The sequence below is a fragment of the Dama dama genome, chromosome 24, assembly GCF_033118175.1.
Source record: "Dama dama isolate Ldn47 chromosome 24, ASM3311817v1, whole genome shotgun sequence".
NCBI classification, from domain to species: Eukaryota; Metazoa; Chordata; class Mammalia; order Artiodactyla; family Cervidae; genus Dama; species Dama dama.
Window position 1 is genome coordinate 58,459,778 of NC_083704.1, and position 22,913 is coordinate 58,482,690.

The window sequence follows — 22,913 nt, forward strand, 5'->3', positions numbered from 1 at the left end:
CACTTCTGGTTGCCAAGATGGATGGGGTCTACATGAGGGATGGATTGGGAATTTTAGCAGATGGAAGCTATTATACACAGAATGGATTAACAACAAGGTCCTACCACAGAACAGAGGGAACTACATTCAGTATTTTGTAATAAACCACAATGGAAAGGAACATGAAAGAAAGATGTATAACTGAATGACTCTTCCGTACAGCAGAAATTTACACAACATTGTAAATCAGCTACATACCTCAATTAACAACAACAAAAAAGACACTATGATAAGTGAAACAAGCCACCCACAAAAAATCAAATCTCCTCCTAGAAGGTCCCTAGAATAGTCCATTCATAGCGACAGAGAGCAAGATGAGGGTTGTTGGAAGATCGATGATGTCGATAATAGACATGCTCAAAAGTCTTCATTCAGGCTCCCCCCAAGCCTGCGGTTAGATGGAAGACTCAACTGCGCCCTCTACTGGGCAAAGTAAAAACAGGGCCCTGTCTGCCAAGTCACAGAGATAGGGTGCATGTGCCTTATTGTCCTTGGGACTGTTAGGAGATCCAACCAGTCCATCCTAAAGGAAATCAGTCCTGAATATTCATTGGAAGGACTGATGCTGAAGCTGAAACTCCAATACTTTGGCCACCTGATGCGAAGAGCTGACTTATTTGAAAAGACCCCGATGCTGGGAAAGATTGAGGGCAGGAAGAGAAGTGGACGACAGAGGATGAGATGGTTGGATGGCATCACCGACTCAATGGACATGGGTTTGGGTGGACTCCCGGCATTTGTGATGGACAGGGAGGCCTGGTGTGCTGCGGTTCGTGGGGTCGCAAAGAGTTGGACACGAGATTGAGCGACTGAACTAAACTGAGCGACTGAACTGACCTTATTGTCTCCGCCTGAGACCGCCAGGATGTTGGCTGTGATGGACCAGCTGACATGCCATACAACATCGTTGAACTTGTGCAGCAGCTTGGGAGACCATGTATTGCCCGAGGCATCATCACAGGTCCAAATGAACACTCGACCATCCTGGGAAAAGAAGATTAGAGTCAGGAGATGGGGGCAGCAACCCTCCCCGGTGACATCTTCTCCATCTGTATCTGTACTGGACCTTTTAAGAGGAGGGTGAGGGGATCAGGGCGAACCACAGCCAAAGACCTCCTGGGTGTTTACAGCTTTGACAACCAATTTCTGGCCCAGCACCCTTGCCTGTATCACTTCATCCCAGGAACACACTTCAAGTCGGTCAGGAGCCTCCAGGCCCCTTTCCGCATACCGGTTTCAGGTATGGACTTTGTCAGCACTGCTATTTCTCAAATTTTCCCTGGGGCTTTCCCATATGTGCCAAGTCACTTCCTGGTTTTGGTTCCCAGCAGCTCTGTACTTTCTCAGTGGAATGGGTATAGGTGTTTAAAAAGAAGCTCAGAGAATGAGAAGGGACCAAAAAAACACACAAAAATAAACACACACACAAAACAAACCAAAACAAAATGATCTTTTACTTCATTTGAACCTCTTATACTTGGTCCTCTCAACAGGCTCAGGAGGAGCCTCCAGGAGGAGGGCACAACAAGGCCACCCCAGTCGTCTTGCCTGGAGGATTCCATGGACAGAGGAGCCTGGCACGTTGCAGTCCACAGGGTCACACCAGAGTAGGACACAACTGAAGTGACTTAGCACACACGCACACACAAGAACAGCTCAAATGATGTAAAAGGCCTGGCTTAACTTGTATCTTCAGTGAAAGTGTTCCTCACTTCAGTCCTGACTCTGCAACTCCATGGACTGTAGCCCGCCAGGCTCCTCCATCCATGGGATTCTCCAGGTGAAAAGACTGGAGTGGGTTGCCATGCCATTTTCCAAGGCATCTTCCTGACCCAGGGATTGACCTCGGGGTCTCTCATATTGCAGGCTGATTCTGAGCCACCAGGGAAGCCCCCTCATCTTGAATGAGTGAACTGAAAGTTGCTCAATTGTGTTTAACTTTTTGCGACCCCATAGACTGTATAATTCATGGAATTCTCCAGGCCAGAATACTGGAGTGGGTAGCCTTTCCCTTCTCTAGGGGGGAATCTTCCCAACCCAGAGATCAAACCCAGGTCTCCTGCATTGCAGGTGGATTCTTTACCAGCTGAGCTATCAGGGAAGCCTCATCTTAGGTGCTTGCATATAATTAAAGGCTTGTCCTGGGTCTTTTCTGTCTGAGAAGCATGAGCAGGGAGATAAGCCCAAGGTCTTAGGATTTCCCACTGATCCTGGTCCTTGCTTGGGAACACTCTTAAAATGATGCCCAGGTAGTTCCAATCCCTATCCATAAAAGGGTCAGAGGGGAACTAGTCCTGAGTCTGGTCTTCCTCTTGGCTCAGTAGAAGATAGCCACTGTGGCTTCTGGTCAAGATCTCACTGAGAGATGAGTGGGCTCCAGAAGCTCTCTTATTCGCAGTGGTCCACAGGTGCCAGCCTCCCGCCCTCCACAGACTCCCCCCGGGGACTGTGAGGGCTGACGGGCCTTCCTGAGAGTAACCAACGTGGGATGCCTGCGTGGGCCTGAGCTGACCTGAGAGCAGCTGGCAATGGTGCTGGTAGGCAGGCCGATGGAGGGGGCCCAGGCCACATCTCGGACCCAGTCACTGTGGGCCTCCAGCTTCTGCTCTTCCTTCCACTGGCCATCCTCCTCCTCCCTAGCAGGAGAGACGGGAGGGAGAATTCAGCAGGCAGAGCCCAGGTGCCGCTCCCTCACCTCCCTCCCACCCCACCCCCTCCCCACCCCAGAGGCTCCACAGGGGTGGAGAAGCTACTCCATCTTTCTGGTAGCATTTGTTGAGTCAAATGATAGCATTTAGGAAGAGTCAAAGCGCCCGTGAAAAGGGCAAGTTTTTGACTTTTTTTTAAATAAAGGATGTCTTCTGACAGACTGAAGACAGTATTCAGTGGGCAGAAGGGGAAAAGGTGATTCTGTTTCTGGTGAACTGAGGTTGAGTCATGGTAGACAGTAGACAGGGTAGAAGATTCCCCTTAAGAAGTTCCCCAACCCCGCTTACTTCCACAGCTTGATGAGGTTGTCACAGCCTCCTGATGCAAACTTCTTGATGTAGTTGGGCTTCTGCCCAGATGGCTGGTCTATGAGGCTCCCAGGCACGACAGCAGGCGCCCAGCTGACTGCATTGCAGCCAATCTGTAAGGAGAGGGACTCGTGCCAACTCTGCCCCCTGGCCCGGCAACAGGACACTGCTTCTGCAGACCCAAGGTTGGCAATTATCTCCTCTCCAGTTTTCAGGACTGGATTATGCAGGTCAGCTCTTTTAATGAACTAAGGATTAGCCACCCAGAACTCTCCTTCAAGGATTCCTTACGGTGCATATCTTTTTCAGCAACATGCATTTAAAGTAGGAAGCAGGGACTCTCAGGAAATTTAAAAAACACATTCCAAATATATGAAGGGAGGGCACAGATTTCAGAAAACCACACAAAGTAAATACATGGTTTCATGAATTACTCTGAAGTACTCCTGTAATCACTCCCAGCTCAAAAAATAAAATGACCATTTACCCAAGAAGCCCTGTCATTTATGTCCGACTTGAATCACAGCTCCTCTTCCCCATAAGTAAACATTATTCTGATTTCTATTTATTTTAGCACCTTTGTCACCCAAATGTGCATTCCGAGGCACCAGTTTAGTTGTGCCATTAAAAAATATACATGTATTTCTTGATTGCAGTATTCTCTTTTTTATTGAAATACAGTTGATTTGCAAGACTTGTGTTAGTTTCAGGTGTAGAGCAGAGGGACACGTTTTTTCAGATTTTTGTCCATTTTAAGTTATCAATATTATACTGAAAAGAGTTCCCTGTGCTATAGAGTAATTCCTTGTTGGTTATTATTTTTATATAGTAGTGTGTACTTGTTAATCACAAATTCCTAATTTATCCTCCCTCCCCCTTTTCCCTTTAGTAACCATAAGTTTGTTTTCCTTTTTCTGGTCACGCTGTGCCACATATGGGATCTCAGTTCCCCAACCAGAGATCAAACCCTTGCCCCCTGGACTGGGAGCACAGTCTTAACCAGTGGACCGCCAGGGAAGTCCCATAAGTTTGCTTTCTATGTCTGTGAGGCTGTGTTTTACATCAATTTTTAAGATCCCACATGTAAGAGATATCATATGATATTTGTCTTTCTCTGACTTCATTTTTATAATAATGTCTAGGTCCATCCAATGCAAATGGCATCATTCTGTTCTTTTTATGGCTGAGTAACACCCCACTGTATATGTATGCACCACATCACCTTTATCCATTCCTCTCCCGATGGACATTCGGGTTGTTTCCATGTCTTGGCTAATACAGTGCTGCCATGAGCAATGAGGTGTGTGTATCTTTTCAGATTAGAGTTTTCACTTTTTCTGGATATATGCCCAGGAATGGGACATATATCCCATATGTGTATCCCACGTATGGTAGCTCTATTTTTAGTTTTTAAAGGAGTTTCCACATTGTTTTCCATACTGGCTGCATCAATTTGCATTCCCACCAACAGTGTAGGATGTTTCTTTCCTTTTGTCCACATCCTCCCTAGCATTTATTTTTTTGTAGATTTTTTGATGATTTTATTCAGTTGTGACCAACCTAGACAGCATATTAAAAACCAGAGACATTACTTTGTCAACAAAGGTCCATCTAGTCAAGGCTATGGTTTTCCCAGTGGTCATGTATGGATGGATGTGAGAGTTGGATTATAAAGAAAGCTGAGCGCAGAAGAAATGATGCTTTTGAACTGTGGTATTAAAGACTCTTGAGACTCCCTTGGACGGCAAGGAGATCCAACCAGTCCATCCTCAAGGAAATCAGTCCTGGGTGTTCATTGGAAGGACTGATTTTGAAGCCAAAACTCCAGTATTTTGGCCACCTGATGCAAAGAGCTGACTCATTTGAAAAGACCCTGATGCTGGGAAAGATTGAAGGCAGGAGGAGAAGGGGACGACAGAAGATGAGATGGTTAGATGGCATCACTGACTCAATGGACATGAGTTTTGGTAAACTCCAGGAGTTGGTGATGGACAGGGAGGCCTGGTGTGCTGCGGTTCATGGGGTTGCAGAGTCGGACACGACTGAGCAACTGAACTGACTGATTCTGACCAGTGTGAGTAAAAACATTTTTTTATGTTTCTTGCATCTCTCATTTATAGATTTCCCCCCTGTGATCTTACTGATCAGATTTGGGTTCGTTCCTTCTGCCAAGAGGAAAATACGCCATACAGGGTATGGTGTGTTCCTTCAGCAGGAGGCATATGATCTTAAGACTGTCTCTCTTCATATGTTATTACCATGTCAATAATTTATGCCTCTTTTAATTCACTGGGCATTACAAAATGGTGATACTATCATTCTATTCCTTTGTCATTTATTACAGGGAATACTCTACGGAGGGGCAATTTCATTCATTAATATTTGCTTCCCCACAGGGGTACAGATCAGGTAGGAAAGTCAGGATAAATACTTAATCCCTTCTGAACCAGTTTCTTGTCTTTCTTCAAAGATGACTGATTCTTCTTTACTAAATAAGTGTCAGGATGAAGGCATGGATTTAAGCGTATTTGATAGGTTCCAGTTCATTGCAATCATTCTGACTTTTTACACTGAAACTGCCCGTCTTTGGCACTGTGAGCCTGTTCAAGGTGGCTCCTTTGATATAACCTTAGTATGTCTGTCACTGATTTCTTTTCTATCTGGTATAACAAGATGATTGTTCCTTTCCTGCCTCAAAACCTGGGATCGTCCATTTCCTGAAGAGCTCTGGATTTTTTCAGTGAGAAACTATTTCAAGTGTACTTCTGGTGCTAAGGATATTCACTGATAGATGATTATTCACTTTATTTCATTTAACACACAGCAGAACAGCCTCAGAATAATAATACCATCAATATGATAACTAGTAGTATTTGCATCAGTCCATGGGGTTGCAAAGAGTCAGACATGACTCAGCAACTTAACAACACCATTCTCCCATAGTTTTTTTTTTTTTTTGGGGGGGGGGGGTTTGTATGTATGGTACCAACATTAAGAAGTCTAGATCTCCAGCTGCTTGTGCTGCACACCATTTTTTAACAGTTTGCTGAGCATATGACCAGGACTCAGTCAGTCTTAAGTTCTTTACAACTAACTATGTATTTATATGGATGTCTTTCTAGCCATTTTTGTGGTCTAAAACGTATTCTCCAGTAGATACCTCAGGAAGGGCTCATGGAAACAACAGTCCTTGGGTTTTTGCATACTGGTAACAGTCTGCATTCTTTACACTCCAAATTGTAAAGACAGCTTTGAGATCTAACTGATGTTAACAGCACATAAACTGCACAAGCTGACTAACTTTGACACCAGCATATCCTGTAAAGCCATCACTACAATCAAGATATCAAATGAATCTCAAAGTGCTGAAAGAAAAAAACCCTTCCAACCCTTCCTCTACCTTGCAAAGTTACTGTTCAGAATTAAAGGAAAGATGGTTTTCCACACAAGCAAAAGTGAAAGGATTTCATCACCACTAAACCGGCCTTACAAGAAATGTTAAAGGGACTTTTTTAAACTGAAAAGAAAGGGTGCTAATTAGTAACAAGAAAACATATAAGTATAAATCTTCCATGTTTTATGCTCATAATATAAATATATATTAAAAGTAGTGGATTGCTTACAATGCTATTATGAAGGTTAAAAAAGTAATAAAAATCTGTGACTACAGTAATTAGTTAAAAAGATACACAAAAAGATGTAAAATGTTACATCAAACAAAAAGTGGGTGGGGGAGGGTAAAAATATAGAGCTTTAGAATGGGTACAAATTTAAGTCATCAACTTAAAACAGACTGTTATTAATATGAACTGTTATATATAAACTTCATAGTAATGACAAAGCAAAAATCTATATAGTAGATATACAAAAGATAATGATAAAGTAATCTAAACATGAAAGTGACAGTGTTAATTATTCAGTTGTGTCCGACTCTTTGTGACCCCATGGACTGTAGCCCACCAGGCTCCTCTGTTCATGGAATTCTCCAGGCAAGAAAACTGGAGTGGGTAGCCATTCCCTTCTCTAGAGGATCTTCCTGACCCAGGGATTAAACCTGGGTCTCCTGCATTGTGGGTGGATTCTTTACCGTCCGAGTTACCATGGAAGCCCAAGGATAAGGGTCATCAAACTACAAAGAGAGCTAAAGAAGTTTAAAAGCCACAAAAAAACAGTAACACAGCATTAAGTACATACCTATCAATAATTACTTTAAATGTAAGTGAACTAAATTTTCCAATTAAAAGACATGGAAGGATGGCTGACAGGAGAAAAAAACAAGATCATCCATATGCTACCTATAAGAGACTCACTCCAGACTTAAGGACAAAGACTGAAAAAGAAGGGATGGAAAAAGATGTTCCATGCAAATGGAAAGCAAAAGAGCTGGGGTAGTGCTATCTGTATCAGACAAAACAGACTTTAACACAGAGGCTGCACTAAAAGACAAACAAGGGCATTAGATAATGACAAGGGAGTCAATCCAAAAAGATGATATAACATTTGTAAACATTTATGCACTCAACATAGGAGAACCAAAATATATAAAGCAAGTATTAACAGACTTGAAGGGAGATATAGGCAGCATTACAGTAACAGTAGGGTTATGTCAATGGCTAGATCATCCAGACAGAAAATGGCCTTACGGGACACATTAGACCAGAGGAACTTTACAGAGATATAGAGAATGTTCCACCCAAAGCAGCAGAATACAGGCCTGTCTCACTTTATTTTATCTTGTTTCATTGTGCTTAATACTTGAGTTCTTCACAAACTGAAAGCTGTGGCAACCCTACGTAGAGCAATTCAACTGGAGCCATTTTCCCAACAGCATTTACCCACTTCTCATCTATGTGTCACACTTTGGTAATTCTTGCAATATTTCAAACTTTTTCATTATTACATTGGTCACACTTTGGTAATTCTTGCAATATTTCGAACATTTTAATTATTACATTGTGCTGAGTGATCTTTGATGTTACTAATGCTGATGTTATTTATGACTTGCTTAAGGCTCATATGATGGTTAGTTTTTTTTTTAGCAATGAAGTGTTTTTTAAAGTATGTACACTGTTTTAGACATAATGCTATTATTGCATACTTAGTAGACTAGCATAGTTTACATATAACTTTTACATGCACTGGGAATCCAAAAATTCACAATAAAATCCTTTTATTGTGATATTTGTTTTACTGTGGTGGTCTGGAACCAAACTACCATCTCTGTAGTATGCCTGGATACATTCTTCTCAAGTGCACATGGAACATTATCCAGTACAGATCTTATGTTAGGCCACAAAAAAGTCTTAATAAATTTAAGATGACTGAAGTCCAGGAGTCTCTGGTGGAGGCATGGGTTGACAGTGGCCCGCCGCGGGGTCAGGGGCACCGAATACAACAATGCTGGCGTAAGTTCTTTTGAAGGAGGTTGCCATTACCACCACTGTTTGCAACCATAGTTTGGCCTCAGTCCAAGCAACAGGGAGGGAACACAGCCCTGCCCATCAACAGAAAATTGGATTAAAGATATACTAAGCACAGCCCCACACAGCAGAACTAGACCCAGATTCCCCCACATCCAGTCCCTCCCATCAGGAAGCTTCCATAAGCCTCCTATCCTTATCCATCAGAAGGCAGACAGAATGAAAACCACAATCACAGAAAACTAAGCAAACTGATCACAAGGATGACAGCCTTGTCTAACTCAATGAAACTATGAGCCATACTGTGTAGGGCCACCCAAAATGGACAGGTCAGGATGGAGTTCTGACAAAATGTGGTAGACTGGAGAAGGGAATGGCAAACCACTTCAGTATTCTTGCCTTGAGAACCCCATAAACAGAATGAAAAGGCAAAAAGATATGACACTGAAAGATGAACTCCCCAGGTCAGTAGGTGCCCAGTATGCTACTGGAGAAGAGTGGAGAAATAGCTCCAGAAAGAATGAAGAGACAGAGCCAAAGCAAAAACAACACCCAGTTGTGGATGTGACTGGGGATGGAAGTAAAGTTCAATGCTGTAAAAACAATACTGCATAGGAATCTGGAATATTAGGTCCATAAATCAAGGTAAATTAGAAGTGGTCAAACAGGAGATGGCAAGAGTGACCACTGACATTTTAGGAATCAGTGAACTAAAATGGACCAAAATAGGCGAATTTAACTCAGATGTGGGCAAGGCTCCCTTAGAAGAAACAGAGTAGCCCTCATAGTTAACAAAAGAGTCTGAAATGCAGACCTTGGGTGCAATCTCAAAAACGACAGAATGATCTCTGTCCGTTTCCAAGGCAAACCATTCAATATCACAGTAATCCAAGTCTATGCCCCGACCAGTAACACTGAAGAAGCTGAAGTTGAACGGTTCTATGATGACCTACAAGATCTTCTAGAACTAACACCAAAAAAAGATGTCCTCTTTATCATAGGGGACTGGAATGCAAAAGTAGGAAGTTAAGAGATACCTGGAGTAACAGGCAAGTTTGGCCTTGCAGTGCAAAATGAAGTAGGGCAAAGGCTACAGAGTTTTGCCAAGAGATTGCACTGGTCATAGCAAATACCCTCTTCCAACAACACAAGAGACGACTCTACACATGGACGTCACCAGGTGGTCAATACCAAAATCAGACTGATTATGTTCTTTGCATCCAAAGATGGAGAAGCTCTATATAGTCAGCAAAAATAAGACCGGGACCTGAATGTGGCTCAGATCATGAACTCTTTGTTGCGCAATTTGGGCTTAACTTCAAGGAAGTTAAGCTAAACCATTCAGGTACGACCTAAGTTAAACCCCTTATGATTCTACAGTGGAAGTGACATAGATTCAAGGGATTAGATCTGATAGGTAAGAGTGCCTGAAGAACTATCGATGGAGGTTCGTGACATTCCCAAGAAAAAGGAAAGAAAAGTGTCAAAATGGTTGTCTAAGGAGGCCTTACAAAAGCTGAGAAAAGAAGAGAAGTGAAAGGCAAATGAGCAAAGAAAAGATATACCCATTTGAATGCAGAGCTCCAAAGAACAGCAAAGAGAAATAACAAAGCCTTCCTAAGTGAACAATGCAAAGAAGTAGAGAAAAACAATAGAATGGGAAAGACTAGAGATTTCTTCAAGAAAATTAGAAAAACCAAAGGAAAATTTCATGCAAAGATGGGAACAATTAAGGACAAAAACAGTATGGACCTAACAGAAGCAGAAGATATTAAGGAGAGGAGCCAAGAATACACAGAAGAACTATTCAAAAAAGATCTTAATGACCCATATAACCATGATGGTATGATCACTCACCTAAGTGGGCCTTAGGAAGCATCACTACAAACAAAGCTAGCGGAGGTGATGGAATTCCAGCTGAGCTATTTCAAATCCTAGAAGATGATGCTGTGAAAGTGCTGCACTCAATATGCCAGCAAATTTGGAAAACTTAGCAGTGGACACAGGACTGGAAAAGGTCAGTTTTCATTCCAATCCCAAAGAAAGGCAATGCCAAAGAATGTTCAAACTACCGCACAATTGCACTCATCTCACACGCTAGCAAAGTAATGCTCAAAATTCAACAGTACACGAAATGAGAACTTCCAGATGTCCAAGCTGGATTTAGAAAAGGCAGAGGAACCAGAAATCAAATTGCCAACACCAGCTGGATCACAGAAAAAGCAAGAGAATTCCAGAAAAACCTCTGGTTTATTGACTATGCCAAAGGCTTTGACTGTGTGGATCACAGCAAACTGGTAAATTCTTCAAGATATGGGAATACCAGACCACCTTACCAGCCTCCTAAGAAATCTGTATGCAGGTCAAGAAGCAACAGTTAGAACTGGACATTGAACATCAGACTGGTTCCAAATAGGGAAAGGAGTATGTCCAGGCTGTATACCATCACCCTGCTTATTTAACTTACATGCAGAGTACATCATGTGAAATGCTGGGCTGGATGAAGCACAAGCTGGAATCAAGCTTGCCGGGAGAAATATCAATAACCTCAGATATGGGGATGACACCACCTTTACGGCAGAAAGTGAAGAGGAATTAAAGAACCTCTTGATAAAAGTGAACAGGAGAGTGAAAAAGCTGGCTTAAAACTCAACATTCAGAAAACTAAGATCACGGCATCCTGTCCCATCAATTCACGGCAAATTGATGGGGCAACAAAGGAACCAGTGACAGACTGTCTTTTCTTAGGCTTCAAAATCACTGCAGATGGTGACTGCAGTCATGAGGTTAAAAGACGTTTGCTCCTTGGAAGAAAAGCTATGACAAATCCAGACAGCATGTTAAGAAGCAGAGACATTACTTTGCAGACAAAGGTCTGTCTAGTCAAAGCTATGGTTTTTCAAGTAGTCATGTTTGGATGTGAGAGTTGGGCCATAAATAAAGCTGACTGAAGAGGAATTGATGCTTTTGAACTGTGGTGTTGGAGAAGACTCTTGAGAGTCCCTTGGACAGCAAGGAGATCAAATCAGTCAATCCTAAAGGAAATCAGTCCTGAATATTCATTGGAAGAACTGATGCTGAAGCTCCAATGCTTTGGCCACCTGATGTGAAGAACTGATTCACTGGAAAAGACCCTGAAAGACCGAAGGCAGGAGGTGAAGGGGATGACAGAGGACGAGATGGTTGGATGGCGTCACCGACTCGATGGACATGAGTTTGAGCAAGTTCCAGGACTTGGTGAAGGACAGGGAAGCCTGGCGTGCTGCAGTCCATGGGTCACAAAGAGCCGGAAATGACTGAGCAACTGAACTAAAGTCCTATTAAGCATCTTTTCTGACTACAATGATATGAAACTAGAAATTAATAAGAAGGAGAAAACTGGAAAATCCACAAATATGTGAAGAATAAACAACATGCTACTGAACAGCCAACGGGTTAACAAAGATATCAAGAGTAATAACAAAAACACCATCAGACAAATGAAAACAGAAATACAACACACCAAAATTCATGGAATGCATTAAAAGCAGTTCTAAGAGGGATGTTCACTCACAGCGATGAATACCTAAAGGAAAAAAAAACCTCAAAACCCCCTAACTTTACACCTCAAGATACCAGAAAAAGAACAGCAAATGAAGACCAAACTCAGTGGAAGGAAGGCAGTAACAAGAATCAGAGTAGAAATAAATGAAGTAGAGACTAAAAAGACGATAGAAAGATAAATGAAACTAAGAGGTGGCTCTTTGAAACTATAAATAAAAGAGACAAACCTTTAGCTATACTCACCAAGAAAAAAAAGAGGGCTCAAATTTCACTTGATAAATGAAAGAGGGGTAACTGACACCACAGAAATACAAAAGCTCATCAGAGTATACTAAGAAAAATAATATGCAAACAAATGGCAACACAGAAGTAATGGATACATTCCTAGAAACACAGAGTATTGCAAGACTGAATCATGAAGAAACAGAAAATCTAATTAGACCGCTAACTGTGAATATAGATGATAAAATCCTCAACAAAATAATCAGCAAACCAAGTTCAAGGCTGGTTTACAGTCACAAATCAATCCAGGTGTTTACACCAGATTAACAAAATGAAGGGAAAAAAATCACATAATCATCTCAATAGATGCAGAAGAAGCATTTGATAAAATTCAGCACCCATTTATGATAAAACTCTACACAAAATGGGTATGGAAGGTGTGTCCCTCAACATACATAAAGGCCATACATGACAAGCCTATAGCTACCATTATTCTCTGAGATCAGGAACAAGACAAAGATGCCCATACTTGCCACTATTATGCATCAAAGTATTACAAGTCCCAGTGAGAGCAATCAGACAAGAAAAAGAAATAAAAGGCATCTAAATTGGAAAGGAAACAGTAGAACTGTCAGTAGTTGGAAATGATATATTATATACAGAAAATCCTCAAGTTCCACCAAAAAATTATTAGCAATAAAATAATTTAGTAAAGCTGAAGGATACAAAATCAATATACAAAAATTTCTTACATTTCCATACACCAATAATGAACTATCAGAAAAGACACCGTGAAAACAACCCATTCACAAGTGCATCAAAAAGAATAAAATACCTAGGAACAAATTTAAGCAATGAGGTGAAAGACTGGTACACTGAGAACAATGATGAGAGAAATTAAAGACAACACAAATGAAAGATATCTGTGCAGATGGATTGGAAGAGTATTGTTGGGAGTGTCAATTCTACTCAGCAATCTATGGATCTGATGAAATTCCTATCAAAATTCCAATGCCGTTTTTCACAGAAACAGAACAAACAATCCTAAAATCTGTATGGAATCACAAAAGACCCCTTAATTCAAAAATGCAGTGATCAAAACAGTGTGCTCAGTCACATCCAACTCCTTGTGACCCCATGGACTGTAGCCCACCAGGCTCCTCTGTCCATGGGATTCTCCAGGCAAGCACGCTGGAGTGGGCTGCCATTTCCTTCTCCAAAACAGTATGGTACTGGCATTAAAAACAGACAGACATTATTTATAACACTGCTGCTGTCTACATTCAGTTATGTACCTGTTACTTTCTATCCTTACTAAAATGTAAACTCAAAATAAAGACATAAAACCCAACCAGACACACAGACCAATGGAGCAGAATAGAGAACCCAGAGATAAACCCATGCCTCTGTGGGCAACTAATTTATGACAAAGGAGCCAGGACTATGCAGTGGGAAAAGGACAGTCTCTCCAATAGACAGGGTTGGGAAAACTTGACGGCCACGTCAGAATGGAACTGAACCACTATCTTACACCATACATAAAAATGACTTCAAAACGTATTAAAGAATGTGAGACCTGAAGCCATAAGACTCCTAGAGAAAAACTGAGGCACTAAGTTCCTTGGCACTGATTTTGGTGTTGATTTTCTGGACCTGACTCCAAAAGCAAAGGCAACATAAGAAAATATAGACAAGAGGGACTACATCAAACAAAAAGTACAGCAAGAGAAATCATCAACAAAGTGAAAAGGCAATGTATGGAATGGGAAAAAATATTTGCAAATTGTGTACCTAATAAGCGGTCAACATCCAAAATATAAAAGAACTCACACAACTCAACAGTAAAAAGCAAATAATTCAACTCAAAAATGCCAGAGGATGTCAATATATGGTTTTCCAAAGAAGATACACAGATGGGTCAACAAGTACATGAAAAGATGCTCATCACTAGTCATCAGGGAAATGCAAATCAAAACCACAATGGAGAGCACCTCACACCTGTCAGAACACACCCTACTGAACACACAAGTGTTGGCGAGCATGCAGAGAAAAGGGAACCTCTCTGTGCACAGTTGGTGGCAGTGTAAACTGGTGTAGCCACTATGGAACACAGTATGGAGGATTCTCAAAGAGTTAAAAATAAAACTACCAGATAGATACAGCAGTTCCACTTCTGGCTATTTATACCAAAAAACAAAGAAACCCTCCATTAGTTCTAAATATATCTGCACCCCCACCCCCATGCTAACTGTAGCATTTATAATAGCCAAGATATGTAAGCAAGTTAAGTGTCCATCAACAGATAAATGGATAAACAGGTGAGGTGTGTACACACACACAGAGAAGAATATTACTCAGCCAAAAATAAGAATGAAATCTTTCCATCTGCAGCAACGTGGATGGATCTTGAGGGCATCATGCTAAGTGAAATAAGAAAGAGAAAGACAAATACTGTATGATCTCACTTAAATGTAACACTAATAAAAAACCCCAAGCTCACAGATACAAACAACAGGTTGGTGCTTCCAGCGGTGGTGATGAGGGATTAGCAAAATGGGTGAAAGAGGTCAAAAGGTACAAACTTTCAGTTATAACAGCCTGTAGGCTCCAATCCTGAGACATCTCAGGCCAGACAACCAGCAGGGCAAGAATACAACCCTACCTATCAGCAGACAGGCTGCCTATAAAGTCTTCCCGAGCCCACAGCCGGCCCTGCCCACCAGGGGAACAAGACCCAGCTCCAACCACCAGTGGGTAGGAACGAGTCCCTCCCACCAAGAGGCCTGCAAAAGTCTCTTAGACCAGCCTCATCCACCAGGGGCAGACGGCAGAAGCAAGAACCACAACCCTGCACACAGAAACCACAATTACAGAAAGTTAGACATAATAAAACAGCAGAAGGATATGCTCCAGACGAAGAAACATGATAAATCCCCAGAAGAACAACTAAGTGAAGTACAGACAGGCAATCTACTCCAAAAAGAATTCAGGGTAATGATAGTAAAAATGTTTTAAGATCTTGGAAAAAGAATGGAGGCACAGACTAAGAAGACACAAGAAATGTTTAATAAGAAGCTAGAGAATCTAAAGAACAAAGAGAGATGAAAAATAGAATAACCAAAGTGAAAAATACACTAGCAGGACTCAGTAGCAAAATGAGGAATGCAGAAGACTGGATAAGTGAGCTGCAAGATGGAATGGTGGAAATCACTGCCATGAAAAAGAATAAAGAAGAAAGACTGAAAAGAAAGGAAGACCTTTGTCATAACATTAAACACAAAACATCCACATTATAGGGGTTCCAGAAGGAAAAGAGAAAGGATGTGAGAAAATATTTGAAAAGATAATAGTTGAAAACTTCCGTAATATGGGAAAGGAAATAGTCACTGAAGTGCAGGAACCAGAATCCCAGGGAGGATAACCCAAGGGGGAAAATGCTGAGACACATAGCAATCAAATTGACAAAAAGTAAAGACAAAGAGAAAATATCAAAAGCAACAAGGGAAAAGCAACAAATAGCATACGACGGAATTCCCATAAGGTTAGCAGCTGGTTTCTCAGCAGAAACTCTTTAGGCCGAAAGGGAGCAGCACAACATATTTAAAGTGATGGAAGGGACGAACCTGCATCCAAGAACACTCTAACCAGCAAGGCTCTCATTTAGGTTCAAAGGAGAAATCACAAGATTTACAGACAAGCAAAAGCTGAGAGAATTCAGCACCATCAGACCAGCTTTGCAACAAATGTTAAAGGAATTTCTCTAGGCAGGGTGAAAGAAGGTCACAACTAGAAACAAGAAAATTATGAATGGAAAAGCTCACTGGTAAAGGGAAACAAAATACAGGTAGGAAATCATCCACAGAAATATGGTATCAAAATCAACAATTGTGAGGAGAGTACAAATGCAAAATATTGGAAATGCATTTAAAATTAAAAGACCAGGAATTTAAAACAATCTTATTTATATACAGACCACTGTATCAAAACCTCATCGTAACCACAAACTGAAAATCTACAGTAGATACACAATATAAATAAGAAAAAGGAATGCAAACACAGTACTAAAGTTAGTCATCAAATCACAAGAGAACAAAAGAGGAAGAGGAGAAAAAAAGACCTACAAAAACAAGTCCACAACAATTAACAAAATGGCAATAAGAACATACATATCAGTAATTACTGTAAACATAAACAGATTAAATGCTCCAACCAAAAGACACAGGCTGGCTGAATGGATACAAATTTTCAGTTGTAAAGTAAGTACATGATGGGGGATGTGATGCACAGCTTGGTGACTAGTTAATACCTCCATAAAAAAAAAAGTGATTAAAAAAATAGTAAGTTATTGGTAAAAAAGAGAATGAACGCATCTATCATCTCTAAGTTTGCAGTCCACCTCTGCCCCCCACCCCCCTAGCTCAGCAACCACTGGTCTGGTGTCACTCAAGTTTGTTTTTCCATACTATGTGGAATCAGAGTATGTACCTTTTGACTGATACTTTTTTCCACTTGGCACAGTTATTTTAAAATCTATTTATCTTGTATCAATAGTCATTTCTTTTTATTGCTAGGTAACATTTCTACTAGATTACCGTTTGTTGGCCCATTCACCTGTTGATTCACCTTTGGGTTATTTCTTATATATTTGGCTATTAAAGCTGCTATAAACTTTTGTACGTTAAGTCTCTGTGTGAACTTGAAAGTCAATTTCGCTAAGTTAAATCCTTGGCTCACACATTCTTTCCTTGAGTGTTGCAAACGTGTTCTCCATTTTCTCTTGCACTGATCATTGCTGTTGAAAAGACTGATGATAATCTGTTTCCCTTCTAAATCACATGGCTCCTTTTGCCTAGATGCCTTAAGGATTTGTTTTAAAAGCCAGTAATTTTACTATACTTAGAGGTCTTTTGGCTTGTGAGTCTGGGTTGATATTCTTAAGTATAAGGTATACTCTCTCAATATGTAGTTTCAAAGAGAGTTCTTAAATTTTAAGGTAGTTTTTCTTTAATCAATTTTTAGTATTTGTTCTGATTTCTTCCGGACTCCTAATATTCACATTTGATCTTTGCCTGTCTCCACTTTTTGTCAAAATCTATGTATAGCTTCATCTTGGGGGGATTTCCCCTTCTTTTCACATTATTTATCTTAAGGCATTATTCTGTTGTTTATTTGCTCTTACACTCCTTCTAAAATTTAGTCTTTATTTATAATTTTACATTTCTTTCTTGAGTCCTGTCACTTCATTTTTTCTGAATTTTTCTAATTTTGATTTATGCTATTTTTTATGTCTTTTGTCATTAAAAAAAAAAGTCTTTTTAGCTTGACTTGAAATAGATGACAACTGATTCAATTTTTGTCAGCATGTCTTTCTTTCACTGTCTGTAATGGTGCTATTCTACATATTCTTTGTTTCCTAAAGGAAAATTCTGTATGTGATTTCACTTCAAATACTTTTCTGGTATTTTTATGTGAAATTAGTTTTCCTGATGGTGAGGTTCAGGAAAGCCTTCCTAAGTTCAGAAGTCTGATTTTGTGTAGTGTTAAGAAACGTGAAACTTGCTTTGGGGATTTCAAGGCTGTGTTCCTCTGGCCCACTTTGGTCTAAACCCTTCATTCTGTGTCTCTCTGGCTCTGCGTCCCTCTGCTCATGAGGGGTACTGCTGAAAGCAAGCCCTGTGGGTTGTGAGGGCCAGATTTCCCCAAGCCCCCTTTTTTACTCTTTCTTATGGTGGGTCCCCTGCACTCATTTGGACGAGACAGTGCAAGCCCACTCCCCCAGTCAGTTCTCCAAAGACACACAGATGACCAGTAAGCATGTGAAAAGATGCCCAACACCATTAGTCATTGGAGAAATGCAAATCAAAACCACAAGCAGGTACTACTTTACACCCACTGGGATGGCAATCATAAAAAGAAAAGCAGTGTTGGCAGGGATGTGGAGAAACTGAAACCTTCATACCCTGCTGGCAGGAACGTAAAATGGTGGTTAATTTGGATAATAGTTTAGCAGTACTTCAAAAAATTAAACAGAGCTTCCCTTGCTTGGCGGTTCCACACCCAGGTAGTTACCCAAGAAAATTAAAATTTTCACAAACTTATACACCAATGTTTGTAAGACTGTTATTCATAATAACTGCTGATGAATAAAAATGAAATAAATGCAAAATAAAATGTGTATATTCACACAGTGGAATATTATTCAGTCATAAAAAAGGAACAAAGCAGTGATATATGCCATGATCTGGATGAAACCTGGATAAACCTTGAAAACATGCTAAGTCAAAGAAGTCAGTCTTCTGTGGACTGTACTGCATAATTCCATTTACAGACAATGTCCAGAATAGGCAAATTCATAGACAGAAGTTAGATTAGGGTTGTTGAGTGCTAGAGGTAGGGTGGGGTGGAGAGTGACTGCTAATGGGGCTTCTTATTGAGGTGATGAAAATTATTTGGGTATTAACGGTGAGAGTTGTACAACTTTGTGAGTAAACTAAAAACTACAGAACTCTTTATGCTTTAAAAGGGTGAACTTTATGAGTTTAAAATGTTACGAATAAAAGTACAAAATCCCTGTGTTCAGACAGCGGCTATGGGCCAAGTGGCCAGCTATGCTTCCAGCGAACACCTCCTGCTCTTTGTGGGTGCTCCGCAGGTGTCCCTGGAAGGCGCTGCTCACCGCTTACTTCCTCCTCTTGCTCGCATGCCAATACCACACAGTCTTGGTGTTGTGGATGGGCCATCCCTCTTCACTTGTACTTTGGAGTTCACGGAAATACCTTTTACCCAGTTCTGTTGTTAACTACTGCTCAGGAAGTTTTGGTTTTGCTGCCTAAGTTGCTCTGCTCGTTTTTATGCAGAGATGTGGAAGACTCAAGCACTGTGATGTCATTCCCTGCCATCTTTCCAGAAGCCTCTAGGCCTATTCAATATTACAACTTAGTCAACAGATGGGGGTCACAGGGTCCCAAGTAACAAGAGCCACAGACAGGCTCTTGGGGCCTTGAAGGCTGGGCAGGCTGTGGAGTCCCAGAATCTGAGAACTGAGAAAGTACAGGGTTAGACTTGGGGCTGCTGACTTCTGTCTGGGTAGCTTTCGGAAGTGCTGAGGCCATCAAGCCTGGACGGTTGTGTAGACAAGAAGTACACGGGTTCCAGTGTTCTAACCCCAGCACAGTACCTCCTCTAAGTCAGTTATCTAAGCCTCACTTATCTATTCATAAAATGAGAACAGTACTGGTGACCTCATGCATCTGTACATTTGTTAGTTTTTCCTTTCATTCACAAACATCTGTGAGGATTACATGACATACCCTAGAGGCTCAAGAACTGTGAGTCCCTCCCACCACTGTTCACAGTGCTTTCTTGACTGTTGCAACCTTACACAGGAAGCAGAGAACCCACTTCCTACGATGCTTTCTGTAACACCACTCAGTCCAGGGGTCCCCGTGGTCACTGCAGGCCATGACAACTTGCGGTGTGCACAGCAAGGGCGGCAGGCAGGCTACTCGTTGCCACCCTGCAGTGCCCCGGCCCGCCCTGGCCTGAAGGAACCAGTGCCAGCACTGCTCTGGACTGCATGAGGCAGGTGCCTGGCCTCCCTGGATGCAGCCTCTGTCTGGCTTCAGTGCAAAGAGGCTCAGATCTGCTCTCCCAACTGTGTCTGCTCAGCACCCCTCGCGTGGCCCAGTGCACAGCAGTGACACCGCTCCTGCCATTCTCTAAGGAGTGAACAGCGGACACGTGGCGAGCTCGCAGAGCACCCCCTACCCGCAGGCAGGGTGTGGACTTACAGTGTGAGCATTGTTGATCTTCTTTACTTCCCACTGGCCCAGCCCGGTGTAGGTCAGCAGGGAGATGGCCCCATCCGAGCTGCCGCAGGCCAGGATGAGGCCATAGTCGTGGGGAGCCCAGCACACGGAGTTTACTGCAGGAAGGAAGGAGGCACAGTGAGCACTTTCATTTCTGAGACTTACTGTTTAACTAAATTTCTGGAAAAAAAAAAACCCAGAAAAATCGTAGGGATCACCATGGGGAAAGTTGTAATTTTGTCAATTGAGTTTCAAAAAACCTATCACCTATTAATATCATCATCATAAACTAAAGCCTACCTTATAATCTCAGAACAAAGACCAGTACTTAAAATGAATAAACCTTAAAGGAAAAAACCAACCAACCAACCTCACTATGTTGTCTTTGCTTTTCTTGTGCTGTGCACTGGCTTTAGGGCTGAGGATCTCCCCTCCGCTATGGACAGGCTGACAGAAAAGCAGCCCAGGCCCGGGGGGCAAACGGGGAGCCCCGGGCAGGACCGACCCTCCCGCTGGCCCTCCGCGCTCGCCCTCTGCCCGCACTGTACCCGAGGAGTCGTGTCCCGTGTGCTCATGTGTCTTCTCCCACGTGCCGTTCTCCTCTTTCCAGATGATGACCTTCCGGTCGTAGGAGCAGGATGCGAGTATATTGCCATACATGGGGTGGGCCCAGGCCACCTGCCACACGGGACCCTCATGGCTGCAAGGCGAGAGGGTCAGAGGCTGTTCAAATGGGCAAAAAAGGAACCCAGGGCACTCTGCCGGCCACTACTTTGGACAGAAGCAAATGGCTTCTCAGGAGAGAACTGCCAAAGAATTTCAAAAGGGACAGAGCTGAATAACGTCACTCCAAAAGCGACTTTCACTGGACAGTGAGGACCCTGAGGCTGAAAGCAAGTCGGCCCCTCTTTCCTGAGCCAGCAGAGCCCCTGAGGAGGTTGAGCTCTTGAGCAGGCAGTAACTGTTTCATCTTAGTACTCTCCACTACTCTTAACTTTTTCAGAAGGCAGGTCTCTCTCTTCCCATCGCTGTGCGTTCACCTGGTAACTACTGTCTGAGCATGTGCCCTGTGCCAGGCTCCGCACTGGGTCCGTCCCTCAGAAGAGGGGGCGCCCAGCACCCAAGAGGTGGGCAGCACAGAGTGGATGGGATGGGCTCTCTCACACCCATTCCCCACTCACTAGCTGCCTGACTTCAGGTCAGGGCTGTATCCTCTCTTTGGCTTTGTCTCTTAACAGAGATGTCAATGTGACTTCTTTCACATGGTGGTCATGAAGGAAATGTCTGTGATAACTCAGTTAAGAGCCTGGAACAGTGCTTGGCACATGAGAAAAGGAAAAAACACAAGTTCGACGCCTGTGAGCTCCGAGAGCTGCTCCCTGCTCACCCATTCACCCAGGGCTGTGGACACTCAAGAGCCCATCTCCCTCAGCTGGGACAATGGTCCAGCCCCAGGCTCCACAAAGGAGCTGCTAATGAAACTCTCAGAGACTCAGTCATCCTACAACAAGCATAGCGTTAACTGAGGGAGCAAAGAACGGGGGCATGACTTTTTTACCCTACAATCTCTCACGTACTTTGAGCAGGAAGGACCGAGTGACATAGACACTGTGTCCAAGCCAGTACTGGCAGCCAGGCCTGGCCCTGTGAGCTCTCTGCTAGACACTGTGTCCAAGCCAGTACTGGCAGCCAGGCCTGGCCCTGTGAGCTCTCTGCTCAGCCAGGGGCCGCTGGGCGGGGAAGGTGGCACTGGGCTCCTTAGTCACTCAACTCCTGACCCCCAGGAAGAGCGGAATTTCTAGGCCCGTCTTCCTAAATGGCTACTAACTTAGCCATGCTTTCTTTAATTCGTTCACAAACATGTAGTGAGTACCCACTTGTCAGGGATTCTTAACCTCTCCTGTGTAGTCTGGTCAAGGCTATGGTCTCTTCTCAAGATAATGAATAAAACAGAGTGATGACTATAAATGAAACCCAGTTGTACTGAAATAGTCTTCAAAAAGTTAAAGAACAATTTATGTTATTAGTGATATATGTGCTTCTTTGTTAATACATTAAGTAACAAACTCCAGTGGCAAGTCTAATAACCATTCTAATTTCACAGTAATGATGAGCATGAGTGCTGTTTTGAGAAAGCTGCAACTGCAATGTGATATAAAAAACATCTGTGACTTCTACTGGTAACAAAGTGACAGGTGTCAGGGACTCTCCTGGTGGTCTAGTGGCCAAGACTTGGAGCTCTCACTGCGGGGGCCTGGGTTCAATCCCTGGTCAGAGAACTAGATCCCACATGCCCCAACTAAAGATCTGCACGTCTAAACAAAACAGAAGATCTTAAGTGGTGCAACTAAGACCCAGTGAAGACAAATAAATATTAAAAAAAAAAAAGTGACAGCTAGGTACCATGAATACTACTACTGTGGTTCTTGGCCTATAGCCATAATTGAAGGAAATGCTACATATCAGAATCACTGAAAATAAAGACGTGCTTTTTTCCCTTTCCGAGTTCACCATCCCCTGAATTCTACCCCCAGAACCCTTGGAGATTCATGGGACCTGGATAAGAACCCCATCCATCTGAGGTAGTGAACTGAGAGGGAAAACACCAGAGTGTGGCCACAAAAAAAAAACCAGGACCTCAAGAATCTCCACAGGGAGAAGGGCAAACCAAACATCTGTAAATATTCACTGAGTACCTGCCGGGGCAAACAGGCCCAACTGTGGGATCCACATAATTACTCTTATATCCTGAGTCACTTTAGATCATGTGTGCTGAATGTGTTTAAAAAGGAAAGGAAAAGGTAGTTTGCCACTTTTGAACACAGCAGTAGCCACCAAAGACTTGACAGGCACTGCCCGGGTGG

The 22,913-nt window shown here is 42.4% G+C and overlaps 1 protein-coding gene across 1 annotated transcript in view; it reads right to left on the minus strand.

Annotated features, from left to right (window-relative positions):
* SEC13 (SEC13 homolog, nuclear pore and COPII coat complex component) overlaps positions 1–22,913 on the minus strand; it is a 43,480-nt gene that overhangs the window by 15,262 nt on the left and 5,305 nt on the right. Inside the window, exons 4-8 of the mRNA XM_061128844.1 lie at positions 20,598–20,749; positions 20,032–20,165; positions 3,036–3,169; positions 2,552–2,675; positions 877–1,023 (exon numbers count right to left, since the gene is read on the minus strand). Coding sequence (XP_060984827.1) covers positions 877–1,023; positions 2,552–2,675; positions 3,036–3,169; positions 20,032–20,165; positions 20,598–20,749 — 691 coding nt within the window. The remainder of the gene's footprint in view (positions 1–876; positions 1,024–2,551; positions 2,676–3,035; positions 3,170–20,031; positions 20,166–20,597; positions 20,750–22,913) is intronic.